General features: G+C 31.7%; 1 protein-coding gene across 1 annotated transcript; it reads left to right on the plus strand.

Moving 5' to 3' along the window:
* On the plus strand, nt 1-11368 carry LOC134687886 (uncharacterized). Its single transcript, XM_063548344.1, has 7 exons — nt 1-47; nt 413-492; nt 1861-1932; nt 6812-7079; nt 7725-7831; nt 10282-10347; nt 11315-11368. Exons 2-7 carry the CDS (start codon nt 466-468, stop codon nt 11366-11368), a joined length of 594 nt encoding a protein of 197 aa, XP_063404414.1. The 5' UTR covers nt 1-47; nt 413-465.
* Nucleotides 11369-20387: the final 9019 nt, after the last annotated feature.

Here is a 20387-nt window from a genome sequence, read left to right on the forward strand (position 1 = left end):
CGTATGGCTTGTCTGTATTTGGTCACTTTGTGTTCATGAAGTAACAGGTATTTAGTTGGTAACAGTAAATGTGAACTATTCAAATAGCAGTTACAGCCCTTTCATTTATTCATCTTTTTAATTTACATTTTAAAAACTTGATAAAAAAACCACTATCTGGTCAGTTTGAACAGAGATGAGATAGAAAAAAGGAGCCAACAAATAACTTTGAGTTTGAGCGTTAAATGATTACTCAGTTGTATTTTCAACAACCGTGCTGAAATTCATTTATTTTTGAATAAAAATCATTAAAAACATGCACATGAAGACGACAAAGTATAGCAAACAACAACTGTGTCTACATAACAGGTTTATTTCACATGCAAATAAGAACAACAAAATATAGCATATACCAATTGTGTCTATATAACAGGTTTACGATGTTTCCGTTGTGAGGATTTACGGGACGCTTCTCTTTGCACTGTAATGGATGTTTGTTCTCACGCAGACCAGGTATGAATGCCATTCAACATTCTAATACCTTCATATATAAAACATTATTATTCTTATCTAAATGCCTGGATCATGTTTCAATCTGCCATTCAATACTAAGGACGTACAGTTGTAAATAATTTATATGTAAAAGAAACCGAAATCAAATTTATAAAAGCATGCACCTTATTCGACAAATGTTTGTAAACAATGCTTTTAAATGAGGCGAAACTACTGATGCATACTACAAATCATTAAACACTTCATTTGAGTAAACTTGTTTAGATATGCTTTTACCCGACCCTTATCAGCTAAAAAACTCATCATAGATACCAGGACAAAAAAAATGTATGTACGCGAGACGCGCGTTTCGTCTTCAAACTTCAAAAGACTCATCAGTGACGCTCGAATCCAAAAAGGTTGAAAGGCCCAAATAAAGTACGAAGTTGAAGACCATTAAGGACCAAAGTTCCTAAAAGTTTTGCCAAATACAGCTAAGGTAATATATGCCTGAGGTAGAATAGGTCTTAGATTTTCAAAAATTCTAAATTCCATAAAAGGTTAATTTATTAATATAACCATATCAATGATATTTCATGTCACCACAAAAAGCTGTTGATACCCTCGTGGAAATAAATCCCCACCAGCAGTGCTATCGACCGAGTGGTTGTAAATAAACTCATCATAGAAACCTGCATATAAATTTATATATACGCCAGACGCGCGTTTCGTCTACAGTCTACAAAAAACTCATCAGTGAAGCTCTATTACAAAAAAGTTTAAAAGGCCAAATAAAATGCGAAATTGAAGATCATTAAGGACCAAAAGTTCCTAAAAGTTTTGCCAAATACAGCTATCGAAATGTATTTCTGAGGTAGAAAAGCCTTAGTATTTAAAAAAATTAAAGGTTTGCCAACAGTAAATTAATTATTATGAACATATCAATGATAACTCAAGTAAACACAGAAGTACTCACTATTGGGCTGGTGATAAAAAGTAAAATCACAAAAATACTGAACTCAGAGGAAAATCAATACGAAAGTCCATAATCACATGGCAAAATCAAATAACAAAACGCATCAAAACGAATAGACAAGAACTGTCATATTCCTGACTTGGTACAGGCATTTTCAAATGTAGAAAATGGTGAATTAAACCTGGTTCTATAGCGCTAACCCTCTCTCTTTAATAACAGTCTCATCAAATTCCGTTATATTTACATGATGCGTTAAATAAACAGTCACAATTAATAAAATGAGATATACACAAGGTTCCAACAATTAAAAAAAATCGAGGATACTTAGTAAAGTTTATTTATAATACGATTTATTCAAATAATGTTTTTCAAGGTTTAACAATATTCTAATTACAATATATTCTATTATATAGGTGTGTTTAACAGTGAAAGATTTAAATGATAACTACCAGATTTCATACAGGCTAGGATGTGTGAAAAAGGAAGTAAGTGTTACAGTGATTTGCCTATAGGTATTACTGTAAAATTTTACCTATAGCTCAACCTGTTTTTAAAATTGACAACAAAATAGGGACATTTAAATTGACCAGTTGGTTTTGTAAGATTTACATCTACCTTGATGCTACCTGTAAAGAATTTTATTCACCTAACCAAAAGTTTCAGCATGCTTTTTTCCAGAACTTTTTTTTACCTAGGATTATTCTTTAAAAAAATTGATAGGGAAGAAAATTGTTTTGGTTTTCATAGTTTTAAATCCCTGATATATATGATTTATCTATTTTTTACTTAAAATTCTAAATCAGTAAATGATTAAATTAAATATGTATTACTATGTTTGAAAATTTAAACTGTTTTTACACCAAAATGCTTCTTTAAAATTCTAACCCTTATATATAGTATTGTCCAGCTGTCAGTGAAACAAGAAATAGCTGTTCAGGTGTTTACAGTTTAAATTTTCAGAGGGATATGTTGTTCATTTCTTCACATGACCCTTCAAGATTCTCATTTTGGATTATTATTTGCAATGTTTGAAATCTTTTGGTGCCATTGTGCATACAATATTGGATATTTTATTTGAATTCACTTTTCAGACTTTTTATAGCAAATTTGCTTCTTAAAATGTGATGTGTTTTTTTCAAGATTTTATTGTCATGAAGGACATCAAGGAGGAAATAATTCTATAAAACCGTTTTGTGGGGCTTACATATGATGTTGTACATGTAAAATTCGAAATGATTTTGGAGTATACCTTGCTGTATACCTTTTTCTTTGAAATCTATTATAATATTAGTAGGAGTTTTGTGCATAAAATGCTGTGTTCACTAAAGGAAATTCAATTTTTCATACGATGGGATTTAGTTATGTTAAAGATTTAAAAATTTCAAAACTGGAATTCAAGTAGGAGATATAGTGTGAGTTCATCCAATTTGTTTCTGTGGCTTTAAATGTGATTTTAAAATATTCAGTATTAATTTTGGGATCTATTACAAATTTAAGATGATTCTCCATTTAAATGGGATCTTGGAAATGAAATAAAATGTTGAAGTATTGCAGTGAATATAGTCTAATCTAGTGATAAAGTGAAAAATGAAAGTAAAATATTCTAAAATATTCCTAACTTGAGGAAATGTTTTAAGTGAAAGTGAAATTGGAAATAGTCTTTATAAAATTCTGGATCAAATATTGTTTGATTTGGAAATTTATCATAGGAAATGAAATAAAATGTTTACTGTGGATAAAGTAAAATCAGGTGATATATATATAGAAAAATTATAAATAAAATATTACAAAATATTTGTAAAGTGAGGATAACTATTTGGAATATAGCACTGGAAATGATTCTGAATTATGTATAGATTCTGCACCTGTTAAATTAGGATCATTGGAAGTTAATCAGAATTTATACTATGGATTTAGAAAAAAATCTAGTGAAGTAGTGAAAAATGAATTAAATTGGGACTTATTTAAAATCTTTGAAATTCTGGATGAGATGTCAAATATTAGTGTAAAAAAATAAATGAAATTGTTTATTCAAATATGATTTTGATGTTTCATTAAATTGAGTGAAATATTACGACTGGATTATTTGGTCCCAGACCACCATTGTCGTCCCTTGATTTTCGTTGTTCACAAATATAGTCCCTAGTGTTGACAGTGGTTACTTGCCATTAATTTTTATACCCCTTCCAAATTTATTTCTCCATGTTTACTGCCTCAAATTGCAAGTAGGGGAGTTGAAATTAGACTGTAAAAAAAATTTGGGTCCAGAATTTTAAAGGAAAGTAGTGATTTTTTCCAGCTGAAAAAGGTTTAAAATTAGCACTTCGGAAGCTGTCACAAGATTTCAAGACGCCCTAAACATAAAATTATCCATATTTTGAGTTAGAGGCAATGAAGTTTTCTATAATTTTGATATAATTTGTCCCAAAAGTAGTACAACACACTGTAAAAGTTTCTTTTTTATTTTCATTTATGTTCTAAAAGAAATGCACTACGAAATAATTGTGGTCTCGGACCATTTAGGGTATTAAACACTGCTAGTAGTGGCTATGCAAACATTAAGATGAAATGTACTGCATTTTAGGCCATGCAATTTTAAATAAACTGCAAGAAAAGAAAATATATGATATAGTCATTCTTGTTTGGCTTGATCACTCACAACATTTTGAATGACAGTAAAATAAAAACCTCTCAATAGAATAATCCTAGGTAAAAAAAAGTTCCAGAAAAAAGCATGCTGAAACTTTTGGTTAGGTGAATACATTTTTTTACAGGTAGCATCAAGGTAGATTTAAATCTAACAATACCAACTGGTCAATTTAAATGTCCCTATTGTGTTGTCAATTTTAAAAACAGGTTGAGCTATAGGTAAAATTTTACAGTAACACCTATAGTCAACTCACTGTAGGACTAGTAACATAAGCATAGTTGGTTTCGTGAATAAGTGTAACGCTGTTGGTGTCGTTATTAATGTTTTGTTCTACTAAAAGTCATTTCTAAAAATTTCAATAAATAGTTGTTACAATTTCAAAATTATTTAACTTTTATCAACCCGAGGCTCCTATATCATCTTGATATCCTATAACAAATGTTTTGTTATGGAAAACATTGAATTTTAGGTTGCAAAACTTAAGGACTGAAAAAGGTGAAATCAAAGTTATCAACCTTTTAAAAGTTTATTTCACGAGGATTAACGAACCATATCGTGTGGTAACTGTATTAGTATTTTCACATGACATTTTCAAGAATTGTGGTTATTTTATATAGCAAACATACAACTGGTATGCTTTCGATTTAAACTATGTGCGACTATGTGCATCATATTGTTTATGAGACGATTTAGTTACTGTGGATTCATTATTATTCGTGGGATACCAATTTTCGTGGCTTTCGTGGGTACTGGCGAACCACGAAATTAAATGTTCAACGAATAACAAATTTTCTATAGGCTTATATGTGGACTTCGGCAAAACCACGAAATTAAATATCCACGAACTTGCAAGTTTTCCATAATTCACGAAAATTGGTACCCACGAAAATAAATGAATCCGCAGTATATTGTTCGTGCACTCAATTTCTACTTAAAGTTGAACGATAATGGGTCGTATTGGTTTTTGTGGAATATTGGTTTATTTACTATAGTTTGAATTAATGCAATTCACATTTTTTAACATAGCAGTGATACAAATCAAAAGGTGGTAAAGAGTTATTTTCGTGCATCGTGTTTTGCCATATTTATTTCACGTGAACAATGTTTTATTGCGCGTTCTTCCGTGCAGCTACTTCCTTTTTACGCCTCTAAAATAACAACTGATGGGCGTTCGTATAAATAATTAGGTAAAAGTACGTCGATAAGATAAAAAGATATCAATAATATGCTAAAGGATACAATGTACATTTAAATAAGGCCAATGTGAGATGAACCATCTCAGGCAGTCATGTACATGTACAGCTAACAATTCTTCCATACAACAAATATAGTTGACCTATTGCTTTTAGTTTAAGAAAAAAAGACCAAAACACAAAAACTTAACACTGAGCAATGAACCGTGAAAATGATGTCAAGGTCTAATAAATCCTGCGTGACTGACATATACATTTTGTAGATCATAAAATATTTCCATACACCGAATATAGTTGACATATGGCATAGAGTATTTGATAAAAAACCAAAACTCAAATCTAACTTTGACCACTGAACCATGAAAATATGATCAAGGTCAGATGACATCTGCCCGCTAGACATGTACACCTTACAATCATTCCATACAACAAATATAGTAGACCCATTGCATAAATAAAGGCAACAGTACTTTACCGCTGTTCAAAATTCATAAATCGATAGAGAAAAAAACAAATCCGGGTACAAACTGAGAAAAACAGACCAAAACACAAAAACCTAACTATAACCACCGAACCATGAAAATGAGGTCAAGGTCAGATGACACCTGCCAGTTGGACATGTACACCTTACAGTCCTTCCATACACCAAATATACTAGACCTATTGCTTATAGTATCTGAGATATGGACTTGACCACCAAAACCTAACCTTGTTCACTGATCCATGAAATGAGGTCAAGGTCAAGTGAAAACTGTCTGATGGGCATGAGGACCTTGCAAGGTACGCACATACCAAAAATAGGTATCCTATTCCTTTTAAAAAGAGAGAATTCAACATTATAAAAAATCTGAACTTTTTTTCAAGTGGTCACTGAATTATGAAAATGAGGTAAAGGACATTGGACAACTTCGTAACATGAGGCATATATATATACAAAGTATGAAGCATCCATGTCTTCCACCTTATAAAATATAATGCTTTTAGGAAGCCTCCGCCGGATCACTATCCCTATGACGGGCTTTCTGCAACAAAAGTTATGAAAATTCTCACTCAGTCAAAATAGTACAATCAATCTTAAATACGGCGAAAACGATCAGATGGATAAACAAGTGTCTTAAGAACTACGTTTTCTAAGCATGTGGCTAACAAATTGAGAAACAAACACATCGTAGTAGTTCGTGACGGAATTATTTTTCTCTGATTCCTGTCCTATACTTTTATACATTCAAACAGTCCAAATAAGTGACCGTCTCATCATCAGTTATTTTAAATCTTTCACACCCTAAAATATGCCCACTCTCGCACTTATCTTACATGTTTTACGTACATGTATTTATACATTATAAATAAAGCATATCGGACACTTGTATTTTGTTAAGAACCTTTATTCCTAGCTATACGACAACCACAAGTAGGGTACACAAGAATAGTGATAGCATATTTGTATCTACCATTATCATCCAAGATTTCGAAAACTTCAAAGTACTTTGATAGACCACGTTTCTAAATGTTTTATTTTAGGTGTGTGAGGGACCACTGATGTCGGTATTCAAACACTCTTGTTGTTCAAGCGATTACTGCAATGCATATAATCTTGATGAAACAACCACATCAAAACAAATAGCAACATCCACTGTTCAAAGTATTATAACAAATGGAGGAACAGCAACACATTCTACCACAAAAGCAGAACATATTGGGACAGAAGTAACAACTATTGGGATAGAGGCAATAACTATTAGGACAGACGCAAACACAAATCCAAACCATATTACTAATCAAACTTCACGTAAGCAGTGATTCAATAATTTCCATATAGAGATATCTTATATCGACTACTTTTGATCTCTATCGTGTTTCTTTTGCATTGTCGGTTGTTTAGCACATTACAGAAACGTGGGATATATTAATGTTGGCATCATTTTTACTTTTTTTTTAAAATTTTTATAGATTTACACATATGAAAACTTTTTCCACAATTAGCTTGAAATGAATTTGTTGAACCGATATGATAAACTTTTAGTCATGTCCATTTAAGAAACGACTTTAAACGCAGAGCACTATATATTTTCATTTCAAAGACGACATATAGATGAAAATTTTGAATCTCAAGATGGCTTAATCATTGCAATTTATGTATCATATAATATAACCAAAACCATTTTGCAAGCGATTCATGTCTTCAATTTATACAGTAAAAGAGAAAAAAACGCGAAACAAGATTATTATGTTTCATGGATATATCAACAAATGGTTTAAAGAAAACCAATATCTTCAAAAATACAAAGACATTCAGTAACATATGAACAACTAATTAGATGCTTTAATATAGTAATGTCCTTGAAATTTCTCATCCTTCTTTAGTATTTTCACTACAATTTGTTTGTAATTCATTATTGCTGCAATTCATTAATTTATTTGCTTTCTTTTCCAGATGCTTTAAATTGTAGTGGACATTCATTCTACCAGTGGCACGGGCACTGTTATTACATAACGACTCATAGCACACCCTGGGGAGTAAACAGGAATGGCCACCATAAGGTATATTCCATTTATGCTCATGTATCTTTATCGTTTTAGTCCTATGATTCAATTTAATTTTGAAATAAAATACTTATTAATTACATTTTTTAGACGGTGAATCATATTTCATTCAGATTCAACTAAATGTAATAGAAAAAAAATATAGAAATATTGGATTCGTATATATTGTAATAATCATAAAAAAATTATAGAAACATTTTATGAATTTGAATTGTTGGGAGTGCTCTTCTTGATAAACACTCAAAGCTAAATAGGTTTAAGCAAAGCATGGATATACGTATTGAAACACAAAAAAGCTTAATGATATTCAAAAGTAAGTAGTTTTGATCACCAATGACAGCTTAGATATTTACCACAACAAAGAAAACAGCCTTCTTGTTTTTGTCGTTGACTGAACATTTTAATTTACGTCTTCCAAAGTCTTCTCTAATTCTAAAGACAATAGCGAAAGTTGAAGTAAGTATATAATACATCTGAGCAGACAAACAAAGATAAACAAAACCATAAAAGTTACCCATAGGTTGCTTCAATAACACTAATAAGATCAAACTTCTAACATTTAGTGCACAAGTGTAAACAGTGTTAAAGTTCTTAATTTAGAGACATTATGTAAAGGTGTGTTAAATATCTTTTGAGGTAAGGTCTTGAATCTCTTTTTTCCCAAACTATGTAGTTTTTAGATAAATATCAATAGATCCATGTTTTGTGCTATCTTGCTCATAATCTTCTTTAAAAAATATTCAACTAGTAATACATTCTTGATCTTCAAATAACGGGGTTTGTGCGTTACTTATAAAAGTAACCGAGAGTAGCGCTGAAGGTGCATAATTTTTATCTTGCCTTACAAATATATTGTCAAAGGGAGGGATACATCCTACTTTGTAAAAGATCACTCTGATTCAAACTAACAAAAAATGCTAAAACTGACATTATTAAGATGCTTGATTTCTTGATTAAAAAAGTATTTGTTAAGTTTGGAGGGCGTGTTTTTTTCAACAGACTGTCAGCATTCCAATGGAAACCAATTGTGTCCATCTTCTTGTCAACTTGTTTCCTTATTTATATCAGGCTGACTTCATAAAGGAACTTCTTCGGAAGAAAGATAAGAAGTAAGCAATGTACTTCAACTTTATTTTCCGATATAAAGATGATGTTATTTCACTAAATAAATCAAAATTTGGTGGCTATGTTGAACATATCTCTCAAATCGAACTACAGTTAAGGATATAACAGATACAATTAAGTCAGCCTCATATATTAAATTGCATCTAAAAATAGATTTATTTTAATAGTTTATTTTCTATGTAAAAGTTTGATTGTCCATTTGACTGTGCCCCTTTACTTGCCGACTGATTTCGTCATAATTATGAGGCTGACTTCACGCAGGAACTTCTTAGGAAGAACGATAAGAAGTTAGCAATATCCGTTAACTCTACTTTCCACTATATAGATGATGTTCTTTCACTAAATAGTTCAAAATTTGGTGACTATGTGGAACGCATCTATCCCATTGAACTAGAGATGAAGGATACTACAGATACAGTAAAGTCGGCTTCATATCTTGACTTACTTCTAGAAATTGACAACGAGGGTCGGTTAAAAAAAAACTTTACGATAAAAGAGATGATTTCAGCTTTCCAATTGTGAACTGTCCATTTCTAAGTAGCAACATTCCAGCAGCACCTGCATACGGGTTATATATCTCCCAATTGATACGATATTACCGTGCTTGAATTTCCTATCATGATTTTCTTGATATAGGGTTGCTGCTCACAAGGAAGCTATTAAACCAAGAGTTTCAAACGGTGAAGTTGAAATCATCCCTTCGTAAATTTAACGGACGCCATCACGAGATGGTTGAGCGTTATGGAATAACCGTTCCACAAATGATATCAGATATGTTCCTTACGTCGTAACTACAATCCCCTTCCCTTTCATAAATGTGACCTACCAAATTAGACTATTTACCGGATTTGATATCACATAAGCAACATGACGGGTGCCACATATGGAGCAGGATCTGCTTACCCTTCCGGAGCACCTGAGATCACCCCTAGTTTTTGGTGGGGTTCGTGTTGTTTATTCTTTGGTTTTCTATGTTGTGGTATGTGTACTATTGTTTGTCTGTTTGTCTTTTTTCCTTTTTAGCCATGGCGTTGTCAGTTTGTTTTAGATTTATAAGTTTGACTGTCCCTTTGGTATCTTTCGTCCCTCCTTTAGTATCTTTCGCCCCTCTTTTATCTATTTTTATAATTTGTCTAAGGACGTTTCTTTGATATTACATATTATAATGTATGAAAAGTATAGTACCCAGATAAATTTGACTTGTACATAAATAAATTAATTCAGATAATTCTGACAGGGTTCAATAGCTATATTTGTTTTGGTTCCAGTTATATGTACCTTCTCGTTTGTACTTTAAACCAAACATATTTATAATATTACAGGATCCTTGCATTGGACACAATATGCATATGGTAGTCATTGACAGCGACGAGGAGCATAATGCAATAGTTAAAGGGAAAATTCACGATTTTTTACTTATGGTTTAAATATGTTCATTGTGACATAATATATATATTCACAAAGTTTTATCGCTATATGTGCAGTAATAAAGGAGAAATTCAATAATTAATGAAAAAATATCAACTACTTCCTGTAGGTCGTGACGTTTTCTCCTGATTTTTGCATGCCGGGATTTAAAATACAATCATTAAAAGTCTTGGTTTTTAATCATATTTTAACGTAATCGTAAGCGCGCCGATGACTTATGCTTTATCTAATAACCATCCGATAATAAGAAGATAAAACGCACAGACGTTCAATTGTACTCATTCGTGAGATAAATTATCTATGTTAAACGTATATATTCGAATTATTTTTGTAGACAACACAAAAAGTTATAAATTTATTTTTAATAAATGCATTTTCGGACTGATAAGGTGAACAAATTAAAGTACAATAATCTGTAAAGACAATATGTTGGTGTACTATTATTGACCTTTTACTATCTCTGCTATGACTAGGTTTATACAATGTGTGTATTCACGGTTCTGGTTTATACAATGTGTGTGTTCACGGTTCTGTGGCAATACTCGTAGATGGCTTGTTGAAAGGTAAATTGTTATTTGCACTTCGGTATTAAACCACGCCTCTAGGGCACACCTTGCCAGGTGTGACTGTCTATTCGGATCAATGGGAGCATTTAATACACACATTAAAAATACATATTCAAATTGGTGACAAATAAAAATTGGTCGCCGTGGAATTATTTAATTATATTTGGTGCTATTATTTATTTGAATTCAAATAAGTTAATTTACTAAGAAATACACAATTTTCGGTTAAAGACAGGAAACTTAATTCATATGTCAGAATGAAATGATATACAAGTCTTGTCCTTGATTTATGTCTCATAAAAAAGGGGGACTTAGAAATTAGAAATAGCTTTACTAAATCATTTTTATTTGTCTTTATTAGGCGAAAAAATGTACGAGAACACTTACATTTAGACTTTTGAAAGCCATGTATTAATTAATATATGAAACTATCTGAAGATAACTCTACCGAAGCGGAATATAATATGTACGAATAAAGAAAAAAATACTTTTGTATTGGAATGGAATCGAAAAATTACGAATAGATATTCTTTTCAAGTGTGAAAAACGTCAACCAAATTTATTCATAATCGGGAACGTCCTTATTAAAATCTGAGACTTCTATAATAATCGTCGTCTCCCAACGTATATATATACTTAAATAACTATTTGACCAACGATGTTTAAAATTAAAAGACAACGAATTTAATGCTATCTTTCCCTATTTTTGAATGTTATTATAAGTCTGTTCAACTTGCAAGAATACCCCTAAAGCGGACAAATATCCGACAAGCAGTTTATTCTTTTAATTGCTGTCATTGAATATCAAGAAAGAAAATAAATCCCGAAATTGATACTCAATAGTTTTCCTAGAAAATATTCACATCCCTTGGGGATTATTAGTGTACGTCCAGTTGCATATATTTTACATGAATGTTGGAACAATTGTGATGATGACGAATTTCGTCCTTTATTCGAAAACAATCTAATTGATATATATTAATCTGTGAGTTTACTATATTCTTAACTTCGATGAACCAAAGCAAGTGTTAAATTGACCTGTATTTAAATCAAATTGTTTCTTTTTTTCTTCTTCTTCTTTTGGTATACAATAGTCTATCGAATTCGTTGATTACATACTGTTGGCATACGTGGACTAGTCTATTTACAAAACTTTTACCACAATTTCCCCTAAATGTATGTTTCTTTCTTATGTTCAATGTATACATGTACAAATGTATACATATTTTAAATTGCGCTACTGACTATAGTTCCGTAACTTTCTACCCAGGCGTATGTATACACGAATCGTCGACAAGTGCGCACATTTTTTAAATCAATAATTCTGGTGTGTTCCAATCTGTCCTAAACTATTGACAACGAGTATATATTACATTTTCCCTAATTAACCCTTGGAAAAATATGTAAATAGATTTGTATTTCTTCAAAATATATTTTTTGTATTTATTTTTTTTAATAAATAATATTCTTTACACCAGAAATGTTATTTATAAACAAGCGTATGAGTTCAGTAATGACTAGTATATTATATCACTTTCGGACACGCAAGACAAAAATGTATATTATACATGCACCTGATAGTTCAAAATGGAAAGTTATCAGTAACGGATGTGTACACTGATCAATACCTACAGAAGTGAAACGATGCATGAACTTGCAAGCCCGCCGGACAGGAAATCGATTGAATACCTGGACGTGTCACCTTACACCCCTTCCAATACCTTTGGAGTAATACCTTTAGCCATGCTGGTGATCAGATGAGGGAAGATCCGAATTTATTTAAATAAAGTTTATTACTTGAAAGAATTATGAACGAATTAGATTTTCGAAAACAATTTCCACGGAACACTTATTTATGATTTGAACTTTGACTTTTTAACTAATTACAATATTATCAGTTTAAAAATAACAGACTATAGGGTTATTTTAAAATATAAGACCATTTTCCGTATCAAGTTAGTCAGTCAGATAAAACAACCGTACGATTGACAAGATATCGACACGCAATTACGACTACATCGTTTACTGTAGTTTTGTTCCTTTGTGGTTTATAGACATATCGGGATTTTTCATCGGTGAAGGTGACAAGATGGCGGAGAGCAGAAGCTGATACTCAAAATTTAAAATCGATGGTGATCTCTTATTTAGCGGAATAAAACTTTAATATCTATAAATTTGAGCATTTTTATACAGAATGGACATAATATCAATTTTTGATTTTTTTGCGAAGTTTCCCTTTAACTTCATCCGGCATATATTACATTGTAAGATTATGTATGATAGAAACACAAAGGATAAGGTGCATATGTCTATGCTCTTAGATCAGTACATGCAGTAAATTAGGCCAGGTTAAAAAAGATCATAATGGAAAGTAGTACATACTTAATACAAAAGGAAGAATAGTTCTAGGAAAGTTATGTTTCAAATAAAGCTTTGTCCTCAGTCAATATACATCTTTCATGTCAATATATCCTTGTATCGACCTCATACAAATGCTACATTTGTGTAATACAATAGAGAGGGAAAGGGATTTCTTCATGCATGTATATATAATTGACATTTATATCAATGGTAAGCAATTCAAATGAGTCTTAATTTGTAAAAAAATGAATCCGGTACTTTTATTGTTTTCTTATTTTTCATTTTAATTTAGGTCTGTATATTTACAATAGATTTACTGGTTTTGAACATCGGTACTAACTGAGTATTAAATGCCTCTTATTTTATAAAAACTGCATTCTTAAATAAAATAAAAGTGGTACGATTAAAAAAGAGACATAATGAAAATTTCTTATACATGTTTGATTGAGGTGTTACCCAACACCTTAACTAAAATTAATTTGGCTCGTTTAATTTTTTTCATAAAATTTTGACAAAGTATTTACTTTGACCCTGTGACAAAAACATAAATTTTTTTAAAGATTTAAACCAATTGTTTTATCAGACAAAAATACACTTGTTATATAGCAGTTTGACAAGCACTTATTTTGATCATCGAGAAGCTAAATATTCCCTTACCAACACAACGTAGTTAAAACGTTTAGCCGATTTTACAGAGTTATCCCCCTGTAGTGTTAGGAACGACCTTAATATACAAAAAATACAACTCGCGACTCCAGAGTACAAAACTAAAAGCCTGGTATCTTCGATCAGTTTTGTTTAAATAGACACCTTGGTGTAAATACAAACAAAAAAAACTTTAATATACAAGTGTAGTCTAATGTATTCAACAGCTGTATATTTTATGTTTTAGTAATTATATTACGTATATCGAAACATGAAATAGTATACCAAAAACTAGCTCACATAATTTTATACACGTTACATGACACGAGACATTAGTATACGATACGTGTATTTATATAAATGTTGTTTTTCATTTAGACGAAGGACAGGTCTGGTTAGGAGCGTCATATAGTTTGGATCACAATAAACGCTGGCACTGGACGAATGGTGTTGGGATAAGTGCACATGACAGTCATTGGCAATCCCCGGGTGAAGAACGTCAGCATCAATGCTTGATTTTGAGCGGTAGCAAATGGGCTAGCGTCAGTTGCTCACATCACAAAAAACACTTGTGTGAATCTTAATTGGAATCATTAAAAATTTATTTATATTGAAAAACAAATAACATTCCTACTGGAATGAGAAAATTAAAAAAGAATCAACGACTTATTTAGTGAAAACGACAAAAAATACGTGAAAGATAGCGAAATGTTTTTTGACATTTGATTTCGGGTTGTTGACAAAGTCTGCATACATTCTTCTGTTTTTTGTTAGTCTAGTATGATTTTTAATTTCAGTTTCTTGTTTATAATTTGGAGTTTAGTATGTCGTTCATTATCACTGAACTAGTATATATATATATATGTGTTTCGGGGCTAGCTGAAGGATGCCTCCGATTGCCGGAGTTACTCGCTGCGTTGAAGACCTATTGGTGACCTTTTGCTGTTGTCTGTTCTATGGTCGGGTGGTTGTTTTTGCGCTAAAACTGTTTAAATACTTGGAACATACCGATGTTAACAGTGTGTTTTTCTGTTTAGTGATACACGAATCTTACGAGATAACAAACATGTTAAACCATTCTAATTCTGCTGGGCCTTTGGTAAGGTTTTCGCTATTTGCTGTTGTCTCTATATGTGTCTCTGCTATTATTTCAGCTTTAATCAGATCGTAGGTTTTGTTTACAAAATGGGGGCGAAAGGTATCCGAAGAACATGGCTAATAAAAGACAATCGGACAAACAATAGTTCACAAAACACAACAAAGAAAAGTGGTAACACTTGTTCTCATTCCGTTTGTTATTTATAGCTATTTAAATAGCTTTTAATCAAATATGACTGAGAATGATATTGTTTCTTACAGAGGAGGAAAATACCAAAGATATATTAAACCCATAATTTCATCACATTTTAAACTAACAACGCCATTTAAAGAAAAACTACCACAAGTAAAAATATCAAACTCGGTAAGAAAACACACAACCCAAGTAATGCCAGAACGATTTCAGGTTATCCAGAAGAGTAAACAAATCCTGCTTCACGTAGCATCCGTCGTTAAGCTCCAACATATTAAAAACAAGTCAATAAATCTTATTCAGTATATTTCATTAAAATAACAGAGAACGGGATTGTGGTCACAATATATGCGTCGTCATATCTGAACAAGACATTCCATATCGGTCAACCACTGGTGATTGCGTCCATTAACAATTTGAGTAGATGACCAAAATGTTACCTCTTGGAATACTTTGTTTAATAGCGTTCTTGAAGGTCAAAATTCTGCCTAAATGAAATGATCGTAAATGCAAGATATGGTGTATCACATCAACTGAGAGATTTATACCCATATGTAGGCGATGCTTGGGTTTTGTTACATACGAGATAATTATCGCGTAATTACGAGAAAAGTATCACGTAATTACGAGATCAAATTTTTATCTCGTTAAAACGAGATAATCATCGCGTAATCTAGAGAAAACTGTCGCGTAGTAACGAGATAAAAAGTTTTTAAAAATTTATTTCGTAATTACGAGATAGTCATCGGATACAATGAGATAATTATCGCTAAATTACACGATAAATATTGCGTATTAACGAAAAAAATATCTCGTGATTACAAGATAAAAAATTTTTATTATCTCGTAATTACGCGATATTTTCTCGTAATTACGCGATTATTACCTCGTAATTACCTGGTCGCCCCTTTTTAAGGGCTAACCGTCGCGTAATAACGAGATAATCATCGCGTAATTACGAGATAATTATCGCGTTATTACTTGGAAACTACCACGTTATTACGAGATAATCATTTTTTTTTATCTCGTAATTAAAATTTACGTCAATTAAAAACACTATTTTACGCGATAATTATCTCGATATTATGCGATAGTTTTCTCGTATTTACTATTTACGAATTTACGTTATTACGACATAAATACTCTTTTGTGACCCTTATAGGCTTTCGAAGGTTTACGATTGAAAAATGAAAATTTTTGTTTTGTTGTAAATAAACTCATCATATATACAAGGACTAAATTTCGTATAAACGCCAGACGCGCGTTTTGTCCTCAAAAGACTCATCAGTGACGCTCGAATTCAAAAAGGACAAAAAGGCCAAATAAGATACGAAGTTGAAGAACATTGAGGACCAAAATTCCTAAAGGTTTTGCAAAATACAGCTAAGGTAATCTATGCCTGAGGTGGAAAAGCCTTAGTATTTGAAAAATCAAACTTTTGTAAACAGATAATTCAAAAATATATAAATATTCAATGATGATTCATGTCAGCACAAAATTGCTGACTTCTGGGCTTGTGATACCCTTGGGGAAATAAATCTCTGGCAGCAGTGGCATCGACCCAGTGGTTGTAAATAAACTCATCATAAATACCAACACTAAATTTTGTATATACGCCAGACACGCGTTTCTTCTTCAAAAGACTTATCAGTACTAGAATCTAAAAAAGTTAAAAAGGCCAAATAAAGTACGAAGTTGAAGAACATTGAGGACCAGAATTCCTAAAAATTTTGCCAAATACAGCTAAGGTAATCTATGCCTGAGGTGGTAAACAGTTAATTTATGAATATAACCATATTTAATGATAATTCATGCCAGCACAAAATTGCTGACTACTAGGCTGGTGATACCCTCGGGAGAAAAAATCTCCACTAGCAGTGGCATCGACCCAGTGATTGTAAATAAACTCATTATAGATACCAGGACCAAATTTTTATAGATACCAGACGCGTTTTTCGTCTTCAAAAGACTCATCTGTGACGCTCGAATCCAAAAAAGTAAAAAAATGCCAAATAAAGAAGGAAGTTAAAGAGCATTAAGGACCGAAATTCCTAAAAGTATTGCCAAATACAGCTAAGGTAATCTATGCCTGAGGAAGAAATGCCTTTGTATTTAAAAAATTCAAAATTTGGTAAACAGTTAATTAATGAATATAACCATATCAATGATAATTCATGTCAGCACAAAAGTGCTCACTACTGGGCTGGTGATACCCTCGGGAAAATAAATCTCCACCAACAGGGGCATCGACCCAGTGGTTGTGAATAAACTCATCATAGATACCACGACTTAATTTGTATAAACGCCAGAAGCTCGTTTCGTCTTCAAAAGACACATCAGTGACGCTTGAATCCAAAAAAGTTAAAAAGGCCAAATAAAGTCAGAAGGTTATGCAGACATTTACAGTTCAAAATGGTTTTATAGATCCTTTCCAGGGGAATGAAAAACTTTCAATATTATGACCTTAAAGTTTTATCCAATTATTTTTGCCTTTCAAATATGGGGTTCTTTATGGAAAAACCACTCAATTTTATTTTTTACAGACAATGAAGCTCTTGTTTATTTTATCAACAACTTCACCAGACTGTAGGGTTTTAAAAATGGTGCGATTCTTGGTTTTGAATTTTTAACAACACAACATTCTTTTTAAAGCAAAACACATTGCTGGGAAAAAGAACATTTAGGCTGATTACCTTTCTCATTTACGGGTAGAACAGTTCTTAAAGTCCGCTCCGAGTGCTCAACGCATGCAAACGTCTGTACCAGAACAGTCCTTTACAGGAGTTCTGGAATACATTAACATTTTAACACAAGCTGCGTTAACACCATCTACTCAAGCCATCTGCAAACGGGCATGGAAACAGTTAGAACTTTTCCTTTTAGAAATGAACTTATCAATTCATCTCCCATTATCTGTGGCTACTATATCATTATTCATTGCATATATGTTTCAAAATTCATTTGCCCCACCAATGATATCATCATAACTTTCAGCAATAGTATATGTACATAAAATTTTAGCCTTACCAGACAATACTCAATCTTTTTTAGTTGATAAGCTTGTAACAGGAACATTTAGATTATCTAGTACAGTTAATAATCGGCTACCAATAACAGTTCCAATACTGAACAAATTACTTCAGAATATTCCTATTGTGCTAACGAAATCATATGAAAGGATAATATTTAAAGCATTTTTCTATTAACCTTCTCAGTCTTTGCTAGAATAGGAGAATTAAATTTCACAAAAAAAAATGTAACAGAAGAGCATGTTTTACAATTACGAGATATATCGTTAATTTATGTTGAAAGTTACAGAGGTTGAAGTGTGTTTTCGTAAATTTAAACATAATATTTTAGGCCTATTAAAAATCATCAAATTTTCAAATGGACCTGCAATTGAATCAACAGTAGGAGCTATAGTAAAGTATCCATAAATTAGACCACTTACCCCATTAGACACTTCGTTTTTTTTGTAATATGACCAGCATCCCTTTAAAACGTTCATATTTTGATGATATGCTGCACACATGTTTACAATCATGTGGTTTATATAACACTAGATATAAAGACCATAGTTTTATGATAGGAGCAGCTACAAATGCTGCTGAACGAGGCATGTCTGATTCACAAATTTGCACAATGGGCCGTCGGAAATCCAATGCTTTCCAAAGTACATAAGACCCCATATCAACTAACAGAATGTTATTGATTCTTGCTTTGACTTGTATCAATGCTCTTATCCTTTTAACATGCTACTACATGTTTGGACACATTTATAAATATTGGTGTAATGCGTCAAAATAACAGAAATATTTCAATTGAAAGCAATATGGAAAGTATTTATCAATAATACGTATAATTTGATGTATGCTGATTTTCTTATTGTATAAAACTTAACTGCTTCGGCCGTTATGTAATTCTAAGTTACATTTAACATTGGTATTCTACACATCTGATTGTTTCAAGTTTTTAACTATAGTGATGATGGTTTTTGCTTTTAATGCTTATCCAATTCTTAAACCAATGCATGTATATATCATGAACTTAATCTTCTGAGCACGATTTTATCATTTTTTACGCAAATATATCGTATAATCGTCATTTTTTCCTCTCGCTGTCTGTAATCATTTAACAAATATGACAGCTCATGTAAGGCTGTGTTTTGAAATCGAAGTAAACTAATTGTCACCTTATAGTAAACAATCACCAAACAAGCATGGATATTGAGCACATGTATAAGGTATACTATCATATAATAGTTTAATTTAATGACAGATCCACGTGTATTGCGATCACAATTTTCACTAGGTTCATTTGCATATACGGAAAATATGGCGGATAATTGCTTCCTGGACGCAAGCAATTAAAATGAATTAAATTCTTCTAAATGTTGATTAATGAAAGATTTTTTTCAGAAAAAAGTATATGTACATATAAGTTTTATTATGAAAACTATCCATTTAGATAAAAAAAAATCATATGCATAATACTTTTTTAATTTTAGGTTTCATATGACTTTAAAGTAATTTGTTGTGACAAAAGAAAGAAAAACTCTTGTTTAAAGAAACACAGTTATTGGTAAGTAATTGTTTTATTATAGTAAATTGTACACTCATTTGAAAATAAATAATTTTAGCATTATTAAAATCTTTTTATTTATCTTTGATACTAGTACACTCGAGTTTATTGCTTCCGCTATATCAAAGCTATTGCATTAGTCTAAATGTCCGTACAATGTATAATAATATTTCTTTGTTTAGTCTTGATTATAAGCGTTGTCTATTTTTATCTGAAAAGTCCACACATGAACTTTTCATTATTCTAGAAAGTTCCCAATAGTGTTCCATCAATGTCTTGGTGCTGGTTCGAGAGCTTAGTGCACCAAAGCGGCTAGATGGTTTTTAGACGTACCGGCAAGTCCCTGGCCCACAATAGCACAACCGTCCTTTTGATGATCAATTTGTTAAATTGCTGGGACTATCATACTACAATGTAATAGCATAATAATCCCCGCTAAATCATAGCTCTATCGTTAAATAGTAATTGTTATGAATGTTTTAATTTTTTTTTACGCTGTCTTAATTTGTAAATAGTTATTAAGAATAATATAGTGTCAAAAAACAACGGCAGACAT

The sequence above is a fragment of the Mytilus trossulus genome, chromosome 10, assembly GCF_036588685.1.
Source record: "Mytilus trossulus isolate FHL-02 chromosome 10, PNRI_Mtr1.1.1.hap1, whole genome shotgun sequence".
NCBI classification, from domain to species: domain Eukaryota; kingdom Metazoa; phylum Mollusca; class Bivalvia; order Mytilida; family Mytilidae; genus Mytilus; species Mytilus trossulus.

Excerpts from the sequence above, each read along its gene's own strand:
- LOC134687886 (XM_063548344.1), top strand. The coding sequence starts at position 466 with ATGGATGTTTGTTCTCACGCAGACCAG. Across the intron at positions 493-1,860 it reads TTTGTTCTCACGCAGACCAG|GTGTGTTTAACAGTGAAAGA; the intron begins GTATGAATGCCA and ends TCTATTATATAG. Across the intron at positions 7,832-10,281 it reads ACAGGAATGGCCACCATAAG|GATCCTTGCATTGGACACAA; the intron begins GTATATTCCATT and ends ATAATATTACAG.